The sequence below is a fragment of the Indicator indicator genome, chromosome 1 (assembly GCF_027791375.1).
Source record: "Indicator indicator isolate 239-I01 chromosome 1, UM_Iind_1.1, whole genome shotgun sequence".
Classification (NCBI taxonomy): domain Eukaryota; kingdom Metazoa; phylum Chordata; class Aves; order Piciformes; family Indicatoridae; genus Indicator; species Indicator indicator.
This window is the reverse complement of record NC_072010.1, coordinates 91,450,364-91,467,844: the sequence shown is the minus strand read 5'-3', so window position 1 is coordinate 91,467,844 and position 17,481 is coordinate 91,450,364. Positions and strand designations below refer to the sequence as shown.

Here is a 17,481-nt window from a genome sequence, read left to right as displayed (position 1 = left end):
AATTTGCTAGAAGAAACTTCCAGTTGTGCCCAGCTGGATGATCTGGCATGTTGCTGAAGCAAACAGAAGTTCCAGCAGTGCCAACAAGTTCCTTGACTCCAGATGAAGCCACCACTTTCGGCTTCATCACAGGGAAAAAATCCACAGCTAAAAGCACCTGAGAAGGGCAAGATGGGTGTAGACAAACACTCCATGAGCCAAGAAATACATTGTCCCTTCACCACAAACATATATAGATCATGGTCAATAATAAGCTCTGACTGGGGCTTCTCCCATGAGCGAGGAGCCCGTGAGGCTCTGCCTACCTGAGTCTTCTGGTGTCTAACAGGGGTTGAGCTCATGTGGTGACATTTCCTTCCTTCAGAGTACTTCAATCTCTTCCCTTCGAAGTTTTTGGAAAATATGGCTGAAAAAGGCCAATAGCTAGAATAAAAAAGGCCAATAGTTTAGGTGAGGGTAGCTGACAGGGCTGAGAGAGGAGAGAATAGAATCACCTGGGTCTCATATCCTTAGGAAATCAAACCAAAAACCTGACAGCACACTAGTAAAGTTAAGGACTTTACCAAACTATAACTGCAAACAGCAAACTGAGAAGAAAGTGATATTATAAAAAAAAATTCCTTCCCAGGACAAAAGCCCAGCATGCAGCACAGACTGTCACTGTCAAAGCACACCAGCTATCAGTCACCAGAAAAGGGATGCCATCACCAAGCTGATACTATAATGCAACAGCATGTGGGGTCTTCAGCTCTCTGCACTCAGGCATACTGGGAACTGTGACTAGATTTCATACAATCCTAGAGCCGTTTCCCTTGGAAAAGACCTTTAAGGTTGTCAAGTCCAACCAGTATCGAACTCTGCCAAGCCTGGTGCTAAACCATGTCCCTCAGCACTACATCTCTGTGTAGTCAAAACAGTTCTCAGACCTTCTTACCTCTCCCTGGCATCTCTGAATCTCCTAAATATTGGGATAGTTTTGTTTTCCAGTGGGCCAGCCCTTGTTTCTAGGAATCATGTAACAAGGATAATGAGAAGCCGGATTAAAGGCTTTCCTTTTGCACTTGAGAAGCTCTCTCTATCAGTTGAGGTCATCTCATTACTTCCCTGATGAATCTCACTCAGTCCAGGCTCCACTAGAATTCTTACCTTGTTATCAATGTGCATGTGTAATATTCTTTACAAAAAAGAGGTTTGTTAAGGTCATGTCCCTCAGTGCAACAGTGCCTCTGGGATAAAAATTCATGGACAACTACCCTTGTCTGATTAGAGGTGAGTGACACAGTACTCTCCAGATGAGGTCAAGGATGGCCCTGGTCTCTAGCAATAAATTGCAGAACAAAGTGAAACTCCTTAATGCATTTGGCCAGTTCCATAACACAAGGGAAATTTTGCAAACTTGGGAATATAAAACTATGAGATTATCTTGCATGAGATCCTCCCCATCTGCAATCACAGCCAGTAGCTACCTGTAGTGTGAGAGGGAAAGATTTTGAATCCAGGAAAAGGCAATGGTTAAACTGTAAGGTCTGCCTCCCAGTTCACTTGAGAGCAAGGATTTATTTTCAAGTGTTGAAAATACTGCAGCTTCCAGCTCGAGATGGAAAAACTAATCAGCTGGACTGGGGGTAGTTCCATCCAGATGGTCCCATGAGAGTTCATAGCCATGTAATACATAACAAAAAGTCCTTCTCTGCTTCTGATGCAACATAGACAAAAGATTTACAAGTTTAGGTCTGTGTAGTTTATCCCAGAAATTCATTCTTGTTTATTCTCTTCTCTAGGCAGGGTATAAGTATAAACATATATAAATATGTGAATATAAATATAGATATAAATGTAAACACAAGCTTGTTCTTTAAGTACCCTTCTGTTTGATTCACAAACACAGATTTCAGTCTGGGCACATTCATGAGACAGTGCCTCGACACAATTTCCTGGGGTGGGTAGACACATTGTACAAGACAAGTTGACTGAGTGTCAAAGCAACTGGTAGGTCTCTGGGTCCCTATAGGATAAGTACTCAAGGTGAGAAATGAGACTCACCTGGCTGGACAGCTGTGTGAAGAAGGCTACAGTGGATGTGCCTTGTTACATACCTGCAATAAAAGAGTTTTTTTTGTTTCCATGGCTACTAAAGCTGTGACTTCCACTACAGATAAGTTAATGCAAAAATAAGGAAGGAAGGGCATTGCAGAATCATAGAACTGTTTTGGTTGTTAAGAAACCTTTAAGATTATTGAGTCCAATTGCCAACCCACCACCACCACAGCCATGACACCATGCCCTAAAGTGCCATGTCTACACTTATTTTGAACTCCTCCAGAGATGGTGACTTCATCACCTCCTCAGACAATCTATTCTAATGCTTAACCACATTTTCAGCAAAGAAATTTTTCCCAACATCCAATCTAAAGCTCCCTGAGGCAATTTGAGGCTATTTCTTCTCGTCCTATCACTTGATACTAGGGAGAAGAGACCAACACCCATCTCACTACAACCTCCATTGAAGTAGTTGAAGAGAACAAGAAGGTCTCCCCTCAGTCTCCTTTTTTCCAAATTAAACAACCCCAGTTCCCTCTTCTGCTCCTCATGAGACCTGTTTTCCAGTGCCTTCACCATCTTTGCTGCCCACACAGCACAGAGTTCCTTTCCAGTTTATAAAAGGGAGTGAAGGTGAAGACCATCATGACAGCTCCTACCATTTACACTGCTGGGCTCTACCTGGTAAGGACAGGGTCTGGGGACAACCAAGCCTCTTTGGGACCAGCTACTTTGGACCATCTTTTGTGCATGTAAACAGCTCCAAGGATGGCAAGTGCCAGCTTGTTAGGTCAAGACAGGAAAGCTTGGAAGTATTGGGTTAATCTGTCAGGAAATCAGTCAAAGCAATTGCCGGACATGCAGCTGCCTACTGCTTTCTGGCTAGGATTGAAAAGTGTTGGTAAAGAATTGTTACAGAAAAACACAGGGCAGAGACAGCACAAGCACAGGTTGTTCCAGAGCTCAGGTTAAAGGGCTCTTCTGCTCTGCTTGCCTTTCTCCTTTAACAAGACACTTCACCAGCTTTGTTGTCTTTCTGAGGACACACTCCAGCAATTTAATGTCTTTCTTGTAGTGAGGGGCCCCAAAACTAAACCCAGTACTCAAGTTGTGGCCTCACCAGCATGGAGTACAGGGGAAAGAAAAGGAGAAAGTGTGCACTCGTTACTTTGGCCATGGAGATCATTTAAGTAGGTCTCAACTAGTCAACAGCCAGCACAGCACTGGTTCTCAGCAATAGCACCTAGGAGGATTTCACTCACTGACACGTCAGTCACCAAAACAAGTTACAGTTTGCTCCCCATTTGGTAAATGGGCACATTAACATCCAGGGCCAAGCGTGTGAGTTCATCTGTCTGTGTAACAGTGGCAAAAAAACCCCCAAACAACAAACATTTATAAGGCTGCTTTACCTGTTAGTACCCAGTTTCTTTCTCTCCCTCTGTCAGCTCCCATCAGTGAGTTTGAACTGGAATCAAGACCACCACCTAGTATAAGACCCTACTTTCAATGCAATGCCACTCTTTGAAAGTCATCTTTCTCAACTGCTGAAGTATGGTCAGAGAGAGCTGTACTAACAGCAGTTCTCACTGCAGAGACCAGCTCTAACCCCAGGATCTAAAGAAAATCAAGCTGCTTTCCTTCGGAGACACTAGTATCACAGATTTTATTTTTTGGGTTGGTTGGAAGAGACCTTTAAGAACATTGAGTCCAACCTGCAATCTCAGACCACCATGGCCACTAATCCATGTCCTGAAGTGTCATGTCCACATATTTCTTGAACATGTCCAGGGACAGTGACCCATCACCTCCCTATTCCAAAGCCTGGCCAAATTAGTTTGGTCTGGAAGGAAATTAGAAACTACTGAGTTGGTAGGGACAGTTCATCCTCCTTGTCCACCTCATATAACAACATTCCTGTTAAGTCCCAAACAGACAGTGGGCAATGATAGCATCCTCCTCTTCTGTTTTGGGGTGACATCTCCTATGACATACTTGATACAGTTCAGGTCTTCATCTTCATAATCTAAATCCACATTCAGCCCATCCTCATCCTCCTCAAACTCTTCCTCAGAGTCACTCTCCTGTGAAGGAAGGCGAGAAGGTGTGCGGTGATTTGCCTCCCACCAGAACATCTTTTTCTTGTGTTCTGCCCTCTGTTATGCAAATGCCACCTGGAGACATGGCAGGCCCCTGTGAGCTTGGGTTCACTTGCTAATACAGCACGAGGCCACATCTGATTACCCTTTGCAGGCTTTCTTGGCCCTGAACTGAGGAGCTCTTCTCACCATCCATCTGTTGTAGACAACCTTTGTAGGTGCCATGGAAGAACTTAAGACACAGACTCTTTCTGTGTCACTCCTGCCTTCAGAAATGCCATTGATGAAATGTTGAAAACACCATCCTCTTAAGTCTTGTCCATCCTGCAACATCGGGAAGCCACCTGGCTTCCCAATAGTGCCAGCAAGGGTTGCCAGTGCCTTCCTGCTGGGATGGTTCCCAGGAGGCAGGGTTTCACTCATACCTTTGCCTCATCCTGAGTGAGTGGCCTCATTCAATGGACATGTGTGGTGTTTATAGTTATCATTCAATGTTCTCTGCCCCCAACCTTGGCATTTCTCAGGAGCCTGCCTGCAGGCTGGGGCAGCTGTCGCTGTGCAAGGCAGACTGGTTGTGAGTGGGCCATGCTCTGCTTGCCCACCATGACCTTACTCTAGAGCTTCACCTTCCTGTGCCCTTCATCTAAAACCAAGCTAAACAAAGCCTGTGACTACCCTTCCTTCATGCTTGAACTTCATTTGTGGGGAGAATGGAAAGGGGATATGATAATTCTCTTTAAACACCCAAGAGGCAGAAGAGCTATTTAAGCACAAAGCCTAAGGACAAATGGGCTATGAATAAAGCAAGTCTGGAAACTAGGAAGTCCCTAATCACCACAGGAGGAAGACCTCAAGGGGAAAACAGCCCAATGAGTTTTAAATGGACAGTGGCCAGGTTGTGACAAAGATTGAATGACATGGTCCTGGGTTTGATGACCAAAGATGTCATTTTACAGCCTCTGTCCCTAAGTATCAGGCACCCAGGCAAGAATTCCATTAGGAAAGAAGTGACTTAGCAAGGTAGAAGTTCTTCTGCTTTATTTTCCTTTGCACATTGGGATTTACCTACATACATGAGACAAAACCTTGCCCAAGGAAATAGAACGAGCAGTGATGATGAAGAACTCAATTCCTGGGGAGGGGTGGGCAGAGCAAACATTAGCTCCTCCCCTCCCCAGCACCCCAGGAGGGACAACATTCCCCTGTAACCAGTGCTGATGGTGCTCATTCCTGCATGCTCTCTGGCACAGCTTTAGTGAAGACCAGCTGCTGTACATGATACGTCCTTTTTCCAGGAACTCTGTCCGGCCCTAGCAGGAGATGGACTGCTGTCAGCTAGCAGACCTCTGACACCTCCAACCCTGTGCAAAGGAGGCTGCATATTTATAAAGCTTTCCTCAGTTCTTATTTCTCTGTGCTCACTCCTTGGGTAAAAGGCTTTTTGTTGTCTCAAGGATTCCACCATTTCTGCAGGCCTCCCACTTGCTGATCCTTCCTGTGGAGCAGAGTGGGATCTTCTGGCTCCCACCTGCAGCACCCTGGAATTTCCAAGGTTTCAGAGGTTCTGGTTCACACACACTTGGCCAGAAAAATCAAAAAATCTGTCTTGTTACTGGGAGATGGAGGTGTAGGAATGTCATGTGTGAGTGAACAGAATAAATATCAAGCATGCTTCCCTTCTCCAGCAGCTAATGAAAAGAGCCAGCTTGTGCCCTGAACGGGCTTCATGGCAGTGTCTGGCTTTCGATTTCAAAGCAGCTTCTCTGAGGCCAGAAGGACAACAAGGCAGTGATGGCTTCAGTTTTGTCAAGAACAGCCTTTAGATTGCACCTCTGGTCTCTATTTTGACAAAAGAGAGTCTAGCAGGGTGGTGCCCAGACATCATCCCAAACTCCACAGCCTGGGTCAGCAAATGCATACATACACACACACACCCTGCCCTGGGCTGCCCTTGGTGTGCAAGCTGCCCAGCTGAGTTGGAAAACATCTGTGATGCAATGCAAGTGAGCACTGGCTGGGAGCCGCAGCAGGTGGTCCCTTCACCCATGGGTGCCTGGTGGCATGGGCATCAGCCCCAGTTAGCTTATGGCTGGGGAGGCTGCACTTTGGTTTACAGCTTGCTAAAATTAGGGATACTCAGTGCAGATAAAAATACTGCCCTAGCTATGTGAAACTTTTAGGGAGGCAGCCAAAGAGTATGTCTGACCAGGCTGAGTGGCAATTAAAGCCCCAGTGTGGCTTTCTTGGAGTGTTACCTGTGAAAGCTACCTCCACAGGAGTGACCTTTGAGTTTTCCATATTCGGGGACTTGCCTTTTAGATCAAGAAGCAGTGATTTCTGGGAGAACAGATTCAGCAATAAATAGCCTCTCCAGGCAGCTCAGGTGGTAGGAAAGGGCAGGAAGGTGAGACCAACGTGCTCTTTCCTGTTCTCTTTTGCCAACAGGGTGACTTCTCTAGTGGCAGCTGCTCAGCAAGCTTTTGCCCCTTCACTTTGATGACCATAACCACTGCACTTCAGGACCAGCCTGAATTATGCAAGAAATTGAAATGTTACTAGTGGGGTATACAAGGGAACATTAGAAGTCATAGTACAGCATTAAGAAGGAGACACAACCTCCTCTGCTCTCCAACAAACCATCCACCAGCTTGAACAGCAGAGAAGGCAACAGTAGCATGAAGGCATGAGTCCTGCATAAAGATCAAAAGGGTTTTTTTGGGAAACACTCGACATATTTGCCATCTCCTACTACTTTTTATGAGAATAAAACCCTAACATTTGGGGATATAAAATCATCATCATCACATCAACTCGGTTCTGACCATCAACATAAACTGCAGCTTTAAATGATTTAGGAGAAAAACAGTAGAGAAGACGCTCCCTTGTCATCTTCTGTTGCTCTCCTCATGTTGCTTGAGTTTTGTTCTTTCACCACTCCCAGCTAGACAAAGAGAAAGCTCCCCGTGCTGAGGAATTTACCCATGATAGCTCTCACTGAGGCCCAAACGTCCCCAGTGCTTTGCCTCCCAGCCTGAGCAGCTGTGGAAGATAAGTGGGTGCTAGGTAATTGGAAAGAAAGTCCAGGCCATAAAGCCATAATGTTGCTCCACAGTGAAAACTGACCATGACACCCACCCCTCCCACTCCCATCTGTAGCCTTCTCTGTTGGATTTGGTCTGCCATTTAGCAGCAAAACTGACACCAAGTGCCAGGTTTGCCATAGTGTGGTCTGCAGCTGGAATAGGCGTGCAGTCAGGCAGCCTAGAGTGGCACAGCTGCTCTATAGCCTAGGATCTTAGAATGACCCTCTGAAGCTTTCCAGCGTCACACCTAGGTTCAGGTAGGTGTGAAGCTGAGATGTTCTGGCAGGGAGTTGTTTCTCTCCATCCCCATTATTCAGGTTGCCTGTAACTGTTGCATCCATCCAAGAGGAGGTGATGGTTGCTTACTTGGTAGTACTCAAGCTTCACTTTGGGCTGGCATCTCTCACACACCCCAGAGCGCTATGCACTTCCTCATGTTTATACAAATTCAAGTACAGCTATTACCGGAAGGAAGTGGGAGAAAAGAGGAGTGCTCCCAAACTCACACCTCCTTTTCCCAGTGCTGCACAGGACATAGCTTGTGATCCTGTGGCTAGAAAATGTGCATTCTAAAGACTTCGTGCATGACAGGAAGGCTGCAATGAGAAATGAGCTTACAACTTGCCAGGATTTTCACTCACATTTTCAGCCAGCTCTGCTTGCCTAAAGCTCTTGCTGTACCTTAGGGTACAGCATGACCAGTTAGGTCCAGTTCTTCCAGGGCAGTTTCTCCCTTCCACCTCCCCATGCAGCTGTTGGAGCTAAATTACTCACTACAGAGGCTGATACAAAGGCAAGGGCTTTGGCTGGCCAAGACTTCAAGTGATATGAATTTAAAGGGAGGAGGAGGGGCTGTGTTCTTACATTACAACTGCTTCTGTCCCAAGGTTCTGAGCCAAGAGGATTGTCAAGATTAGAAACTCTATCTGCACTCAAATCCCACTAGCATTATGGAATCAGAAAATACTGTAAGGGGATATATAAATGCTTGATACTGTAATGAGCAGAGGACGACTAGCCAAACTCCTGTGCCTCTGGCGTACTCTATATTTTGCTACCTAACAGGCTTCAAATACAGGTGTGGGAACATGTCCTCACCTAAGCACTGGTCAGAATCACCTGCTGCAGGGGAAAGCAGGGAAAACAAGGGAAGGAACAATGTTCAGCCCCTGCATAACTTGCACTTGAAAAACCCACCATAGGTCCTGAGACACTGCCAAGTTCTCCTGTCTCTAGGCACTGCCAAGTGGAAAGAGCTCCCAAGAACCTCACATTGCATAAAGATTTTCCCAGTGTGAGACCTCAGTACTCTACAGACAGGTGCAGGCTGTACCCCTCACCAGATTATCTCACCAGCATGAATGACCCAGCAAAGGAGGTGGACTGCTCACTTGTCTGTCAGCTCCATCCCTGCAGGTGCATGCACATGCTGTACACATGCAGTCTCCCACAGACACACACTGCTCACACAGAATCACAGAACAGCAAGGGCTGGAAGAGACACCTAAGCCTAGCCCAACCCTTCTGCTAACACAGGTTCGCCTAGATCAGGTTGCACAGGAACATGTCCAGGCAGTGAAGGAGACTACTCAACCTCTCTGGGCAGCCTGGTCCAGTGCTCCACCACCCACAAAGGGAAGAAGTTCCTCCTTAAGTTCAAGTGAAACCTCCTGTGTTTTAGTTTGAACCTGCTGCCTCTTGTCCTATCACTGGGCACCACTGGAAAGAGCCCAGCCCCATCCTCTCGACCTCTACCCTTCACGTGTTTATAAGCATTGGTAAGATCTCCTCCCAGTATCTTTTCCAGGCTAAAGAGACGCAGGTCTCTCAGCCTCTCCTCACATGAGAGAGGATTTGACATCTTCTGTCACACATCTTCTCTTGGGATGGGCCTATTCAGAGGAACATTTCCAAACACTCTACCCACAGCATATACACCTTCTAGAAACAGTCTGGCTAGACACAGTCACATGAGCCCTGCCACACAAACAGGCACACTTCCAGTGCTACTGTGACCTTTTTTGCCTTGAGACCTCACGAAATGCACACTCCCACAGTATCACACACAGAGACTTTTATTCCATCACCCATTCTTTCTGGACACATTTACTCTTTCCCAGCACCCACTCCCCTCTGAAGAGCCACTTTGCAAATGCTGCATGCTGACACACATTACTCCTGATTAATGCCTCCTCTCTTGCAAACATCTCCACTCCCCCCCCAACTACTTGTCTGTAGCAGGTGTTGTGGGTTTTCTGCACATTTTTGAGCTTCTTTGAACAACCCCAAAACACTCAAACCTTCTCCTGTGTACAGGAGTCAAGAACTATTGAGCCTAAACTGCCTTAACTTCAGCGTATGGCCAACATAGTCCTAGGTGATTAGCTAGTTGGAGTATGGATTGGGCAGGAACAGTCTTCTTCCCTTGAGTTTTCTGTGTTTGGCCTCTGGTTACAATGCAGCCAGAGCCTCAAATATTGTCCCTAAGGAACCTCTGGCTTGTCTACACAACTGCCAACAAGAGGGAACAGACTGACAGTGCCCTTAAAAGCTGATGAACCTACAGGCTCCATCCCTTTATCCATTAAAGCAGAACCCCATAATGGGGAACAGAACACTGCTTCTCTTCTCACTGCCCACTTGCAGATGTCTAGGAAACTCACAGGAGATATCCCTCTCTCCTTGCATTATTGGATACCAGCTACTGCATCTATGGCCTGAACCAGGAGATGGGATGCCGGATCAGTGACAGACCAGTGCTCAGCTGTCTTTGCAATTGATGTGCAAACACAGACCAGGGCTATGCCCCATTCAGGTAGTATCCATTGTAAGAACATGCCCTGAACATTCAGCCTCACCTTTATTTCGAAGCACTGGCAGAGTAGCAAGATAAGAGCAGTGAGTCACTCAGGTTACCTGACACAAGCACCTCTTTGGCCTCCAAGCTGGCATTTCTCAGTAAAGACAACAGACCAGGTAGCCAAGGGGAGATCAAGGTCATGGTGATGTTGTGGAGAATAAGGCCTTTTGGAGGGCTTTGGTACAGGTCTGGGATGCAGCCACTCTGGGTGGAAGGGAGAAGACAGCCATGGTCTCCGTCGCTCCCCTTTGCCCAAGCAAGTTCTCTGAGCCTTGATCACCAGGGTGCCTGCCGTCATCACTTGGGATTTCAAGGAAGGCCTGGATGCTACCAGCACAGGGAGCTGGTCAGACCCATGACAACCTGGTGTGCAGGCGAGAGGGCTGCCCCACAGCTTTTGCTCCCCAATGCCTTTAAGCGCTGCTCATTCTTGGAGCAGCCAGACACAGGCAGAGGCTATTTATAGCAGGGGAGCTAAGGGGCCGCACGTCCGTGGGGGCAGCGTCACTGGGTGACATTCGAACTAGCTTTGAGGCTGGGGGAGGGTGCCAAAAAGTGTCCTGAGGGAGGGTGTTCCTCATAAATCAGCCCTCCATCTCTCTGGCCACAGCTTTTCTTCTGCCTCCCTCCAACCTCCCATATTGGAGGTCAGGCAGCTGTGCCCTAATAGGGACATTCCTGTCTCAGAGACCCCCAACCCCTTGTGCCCATTATTCTTCCCCATCTAGCAAGGTTGGGAGTGGGGACAGCTAGGAAACCATCAGCATCAGATGCATTCATGGAGCACAGAAGGAGAGGGAGGAGGAGGGAGCTCTTACAGCTGCTTTTTGACCTCAGAGCATCATTACCACCTTGTAGGGTCTCTGTCATGCTTGTGGTGGGGCTAAGCCAGTCATCTGGTGGGTAAAGGGGCTTATTTCCCAGGGTCACTGCATCTCTGTGGAGCCCATCTGGAATTCACAGGGCACTTGCAGAGAGTCTCTCCTTTCCTCACATATCTATTTTCACAAAACAGGCAGAAACTCGATATCTGCAAGAGGCCCCTTCGTTAAAAATGGTGGGGACGGGTGGCAGTGGTTTTGTGAAGCTTGGGGAGGCAACACAAGCAGGAAGCAAACACGAATATAGCTGGAATTAGACTCATTCCTTAAGGAAAAAGATGGAACCAGGAACAGGGGGGTGACTGAAGCCTGAATATGAGATGTGACTTAAAGCATTTTGTAGGAGAAGGGACTGCTTTTGCAAAGCCAGCAGATTGCTTTATTTTTCCAGATGCCTGCTCTGGCCAACCCAAAACATGTATGAAGGAAATGTGCTGCTGCAGTGCCCTGCATCCCCTCCAGTTTGCAGCCACTGATGCCTGGCACCAAGCACTTCCAAAGTTAAAATGTCCATGGTGCACACACGTCACACTCCCCTCCACTCAGGAAGTCAGGTTTTGGGTTGTGTTGGTGGTACAGGTCTTTCTCCCAGCTATGCTCACTACTTTGGTGTCCCCAGTTTGGTTAGGAGCCATCCCCCAGTGCCAAAGCAGCAGTTAACAGAGTGTGATATCGTCAGCAAACTCAGTGCTGGGACATAGTGGGAAGAAACTCAACCCTTGTGACCTCTGGGCAGTGTTATCTCAATGGGAAGGCAGCATGTGATGCATCCCAGCTATTGGTACTGTTTGAAAGCAGAATATGGGTCACTTGTCATGCCATGCTAGCAGTGCATGATGCCCTTTAGATACCCTGTGGTGTAAATGCCACTAATGTTGAGTTCTCTGTTTCCTTCCACAGCTGGCAGCTCAGGTCCTGGAGCCCAGGAGCATTGGTTTTGGGATGGTGGACTCCAAAAAGGATGCCAAACTTGCCAAAAAGTTAGGTGAGTCCCATGTCTGATATCTGTGGAATAGCTTGGAGAGAGCACAGAAGGATGCCCAATATCCAGCCCCATAGAGGACAGCCAAATCCTTGTCGCTAAGATGAGGGGGATGATAGTGGCAATTGCACACTGACCACTTACCCACCCAAACATAGGGGTAAGGATGAAAGGAATGAGCTGAGACCCTTCCACTAAAAAGCTTCCTGGCTGAGAATGCCAAAACAAAACTATCCAGCTGAAAAAGAAAGCCAATTCATGTCATAGTGATGACAGAGTGGAAGCTCACAGCTTGCTGAGCAGAAAATGCAAAGAGGTGCCATGGAGTAACTCCATGCTCTTCCTACACAGACACAGGTCTGACACTGCAGCACAGAACCAAAATCTACAGGCAGATCACATAGGACCCCAAATACCACCAGCCTCATGGCAGAGTGACCCCTGGCCACTAATGGGGAGGCTCCGGCCTTGCAGTTGTTTGGCATCCAGGCGCCAATCCTTCTGTCTTGTTCCCCAAAGCAGAAGGGGAAATTTGCTATAAAGGTGAAAGGTTGTTTGCATTGTTCCCCTCTGGGAACAGCTGTCTTGCAGGGGCTAGAAATCCCCTCATATTTTAGCCCAAAGAGCCATATGGAAATATTATGGCACATAAATACAACACTTGGGAGCCTCCACTGAGAGGCTCCACTCAATCCAGTGATCTGCCAATAAAATCTGCCATCTGTGACATCTCTACCATAGATTTCTACCCTTTTGCCAAGACTAGCTGAACCTCAGAGACGTTGAAGCTCACTTTGGCTTTCAGGTCACTGTGTTCACATAGTTAAGCCTTCTTCGGGCAGAGAACACAACCTGCATCAAAACCCATTTTCCCTCCAGTGATGGGTTGTTAAAATATGGAATGTCAGTCAGAAAGTTGGGCGTCTTACAAGTCCAGGGATGAAATTTTACTTATCACCCTGCTTCTTTGTCTGTTGATATTAAACTCTAACATCTCATGGTCACTGCAGCCAAGATTACCTCCAACCTTGACATCTACAAGAAGTCCTTCTTTGTTTGTTAATATCAGGTCCAGCATTGCACTTCTCCTTGTTGGTTCTTTAACTACTTGCAGGAGAAAGTTGTCATCAATGCACTGCAGGAACCTTTTGAACTGTTTGTGCTTGGCTGTGTGATCTTTACAACTAATATCCGAGTGGTTGAAGTCACCCACAAGCACCAGGGCACTTCATCTTGAGGCTACTTCCAGCTTCTTCCTGGTTGGGTGGTCTGTAGTAAACCCCCACAACCATATCATCCATGTTTGTGTGTCCCTTCACTCTTACCCATAAGCTTTCAGCACTTTTATCATCTCCCCCTGGGTTGAGCTCAACCCATTCCAGTTGCTTATTCACATAGAGAGCAACTCCACCACCTCCCCTTGTCAGTCTGTCCTTCCTGAAAAGAACACAGTCGTCCATAACCACATTCCAGTCATGGGAGCTGTCCCACCATGGCTCTGTAATTGCAACAAGATCACAACCCTGCGACTGCACCCAGATTTCCAGTTCATCCTGCTTATTCCCCATGCTTCTTGTGTTGGTATACAGACACTTCAGAGACTTAGCAGAGGAGTATCTGTTACCATTGTGGGTGTTGCATAATCCACTATCCCCTACAGCCCCTGGGATAGCAGTGGAGCTGGCACCCTGTCTCACAATTGTCCCAGGAATGTCCTCAGTGAGGCTCATTTTTCCCTCTTCCCCCTTTGAAATTTGATTTGCTCCTGGCCATTCAGCCAGGTTTTTTACCCAGTGTGGCATCCACCCATCCAAGCCAGGACCAGCCAGTTTCTCCAGGAGGATGCTGTGGGACATGGTGTCAAAGGCTTTACTAAACAAAACCCACAGCCTTTCCCTCATCCACTAAGTGGGTTGTCATAGACGGAGATCAGGTTCATGAAGGATGAACACATCTGCATGTGCCGTGTGATGGCACTCAAGATGATCTGCTCCATGACCTTCCCCAGCACTGATCTCTGACTTACAGGCCTGCAGTTCCCAAATTCCTCCTTCCAGTCCTTCTTGTAGAAGGGCATCATCTCAAACATCAGAAACAATTGTCAGGAAATTGCTCAGGCTGTTTGCAACTAGACCAACACAGTGAACTGGAAACGGTATTTTCCCAGGAGGTGTTGCTAGAAGAACAAGCAAGATACTCTGTAGTAAAAATGCTTTAAGTGCTGTTTCCTGTCTCCTTCTTTCAGGTTTGATTGAAGAGGGGAGTCTCTACGTCTTTAAGGATGAGCGGTTGATTGAATTTGATGGGGAACTGGCCACAGATGTCTTGGTGGAATTCCTTCTGGATGTAAGCACAGATAAGCTCAAAGCTAGATAAAGCCTCTCAGAAAAGGCCTAGCAAGTGCTCACTCTGCTAAAAAACACAAGTTTATCTTTATTTGAAATTCCATCCCTGTTTATTACACACTGGTAGAGATGACATTGTCCAGCTTCCCAAATACTTATCTGACCACGAGTTCCCGGGAAAGCTGATATATTTGCATGCCACCAGCCACTTACATCTTAAAGACAGAATCACTGAAGCTTGCAGGATGGAAAAGACCCTCAGGATCACCAAGTCCAACAGATAAGCCTACTCCACAAAGTTCACCGCTAAACCATATCCCCAAACACCCCATCCAAATGACCTTTAAACACATCCAAGGTTGGTGACTCAACCACCTCCCTGGGCAGCCCATTCCAATGGCTGACCATTTTTTCCATGAAAAAATTGTTCCAAATGTCCAGTCTAAACCTACTCAGTCGCAGCTTGAGGCTGTTCCCTCTTGTTCTACCACTAATTACCTGGGAGAAGAGACCAGCACCAGCCTCTCCACGTCCTTTCAGGTAGTTGCAGAGAGTGATGAGGCCTCCTCTTTTTCAAATCAGCAGCCTCAGATCATTCAGTCACTCTTCATAAGGTGTTCTGCTTCCTGTCCTGTTTACAGATTTGATTGGAGGCAAGAAACAGTCCTTCATAACTGCTCCTTACCCACCTCAGTTAGCAAGCTGGTGTGAAAATACTTTGCCGTTTGCAAAAACTTTCAGTCTTCTTTTTTAAAGAAGAGTTTTTCTAAAAGAAGAGCTATTTAAAAAAAAGAAAAGAATCCAAGAAGTAGCATTCTCATAGAGCAACTAAAAAGAGCTCAATTCATTGAAAAAGGCACCTGCTGGAAACTATTTGCCCATTTCTAGGCATAACCACATGAACAGCATAGTCTTCTACTGCCTTTTCAGTGAACCTACTGTATTGCACTGCCATGAGTTAGAGAAGATCAAGGTACTAGCTAGGACTTGGTGCTCTTGTGTCACAGAATCACAGAATGATAGGGGTTGGAAGGGAACTCTGGAGATCACCCAGTCTAATTCCCCTGCCAGAACAGGTTCACCTAGAGCAGGCTGCACAGGAACATAGGAAAATCTCCAGAGAAGGAGAGTCACTTTGTGCATGGGCACAACTATGTACTCATCTTTCTGCTGGATTGCAAAAGCCTCACCAGTGTGTTGCCCTTCTCTTTCTGCCCATTTTAATTCCTAGGAGAGGCAACACCCCAAAAACATGGTCTCTGCTTTGTAGGGAAAACATTTTGCAGCAGCTTGGCTTTCCTTTGAGATGAGTCTCCCTGAACGAGCAGCTATGTAATAATGCAGATCAGGGGTTAAGGTGAGTTTCAAGGGTTTGTTTCCTAGGGTGGCAGGTTGCCTAAGTGGTCTCCTGCAGTGCAGGAGTGCTGGTGGGCAGAGGCATGGCTGGAGAAGAAAAGCAGCTCCCTAGGACCTTAGATCTCCTACAGTCTGTGTCTTAGTGTACCAGGTATTGCACCCAAAACACATGCAAGTGGCTTCAGGGACAGAAACAGGCATCTGCCCCACCCAGTAGTGCAACAGACAGGGCAGGGCTCTGCTGTGACCCTGGCAGCAGTGGGATCCCCAGGTCCTATGGCTCAGGTCACTATGGCAGCAGGGAGCTGCACATGCTGCTGTGGACACACAGCAGAGACAGACTCACAGCAGAGCACCACTCACAAGGGGTGCAGTGTAAGGTATTTTGTGAGGTTTTGTTTGCTCTATTTGTGGTGTGCCACTGAAAAATCATGGTCTGTGAACAAAGGAAGAGAACAAGGATTTCTCAAAAGAGAAAATACCCAGCAAAGAACGGAAATAAAACCAAACACATCTGTGGTGCCTTGGCAGCCTGATCTCAAAGGAAAACAAACCCACAGGTTCTCTGCTCCTCTGTAGGCTGTACAGTGGGCTGACTGCTTTTTTCTGGGTTGTTTTTATGTGAAACTACACCTGATCCACCTGATTGCAGGGCAAAATAATCAGACCTAGTATCTTCACCAGCAGTGACTAGTTAAGAAAACAGAAACACTGACAGGCTGAAGAGGGAGATAGGTCTTCCAGCTTTCTCAACAACACTGACATCTCTGGGGTGAAAGCACAGAAGGTCCAGGCAGGGAAATTCGCATGACTTTCCACTGCTCTAAAACACTGTTTGGCCACCCTCTAGTGTCTTGGTTTTAAGGCTTTCCACAAACAAGCTCTCTGCAACGACCTGTCTCAGTAAAATGACAAGTGAAAACAAAGATATTCATCATTCACAGAAGCTTATGGTCCCCATACTAGCCCCTTTAAATCTGCTTTATCTCAGTCTTGATAAAGCCAGCTGCAATTGCTACCCCTTATCTCTCATCACAGCAGGTCCCTCAGCACTCATTTGGGTTACCCAGATGCAAATGAATCTCCCAGCTTCCCTCTTGTTGCTTCAACCTAAGCAATGATCCTAATAACAGCTTTCTCTGAAGGTGACCTGCATGTCTCAGTCCCTTACATTAAGGCAGAGAGCACTAAGCAGAGTTTCCAGCAGCAGAGAAATTGGGTGACCTCTTTCTCCCCACTTAGGCTGCTAGTGACACCTTCTGCCAGGCATAGGTTGATGCTACAAATCGTTGTGTTACCAAATGCATTTGTCGTGGCAGCTGCTAGAAGACCCTGTGGAGGTGATAAACAGCAAGCTGGAGCTTCAGGCCTTTGACCAAATTGACGAGGAAATCAAACTCATTGGCTACTTCAAAGGAGAGGACTCTGAACGTAAGATAAATATGTTCCTTGAAGGGCTTGGAGCCCAATCTTGGGGCTCTGGGGACTGGGCATTAGTTCTTCTGCATTAAGATTAAGATATGTTAGGGCTGTGACAGTGACAAAATTGCTGGAGGATGAGATGGGATTGCAGGGAAATTTCTGTTGTTGCTGTGCATGAGCCCATTCCTACACCAACAGCTGTGTCCCTTCTGCAAGGTGTCTGCTGTCAAGGCAAGGGGGAGATAATCCAGGGGCTTAACGTTAGTCTACCTCATCCCAAACCAGATGAGGTTACACTTACACTGCTTATGAGCCTAAAGGGTCAAAGAAAGAGGGAGGGAGGCAAAGGGAATGAGAGGGACACACATTAAATCATAACCTGGCAAACACACAGCAGCAGTAAGCAGGACAGC

At 46.9% G+C, this 17,481-nt stretch overlaps 1 protein-coding gene across 1 annotated transcript in view; it reads left to right on the top strand.

Moving 5' to 3' along the window:
* Positions 1 to 17,481, top strand: part of CASQ2 (calsequestrin 2) — a 36,158-nt gene that overhangs the window by 2,646 nt on the left and 16,031 nt on the right. Inside the window, exons 2-4 of the mRNA XM_054383942.1 lie at positions 11,864 to 11,948; positions 14,191 to 14,291; positions 16,966 to 17,077. Coding sequence (XP_054239917.1) covers positions 11,864 to 11,948; positions 14,191 to 14,291; positions 16,966 to 17,077 — 298 coding nt within the window. The remainder of the gene's footprint in view (positions 1 to 11,863; positions 11,949 to 14,190; positions 14,292 to 16,965; positions 17,078 to 17,481) is intronic.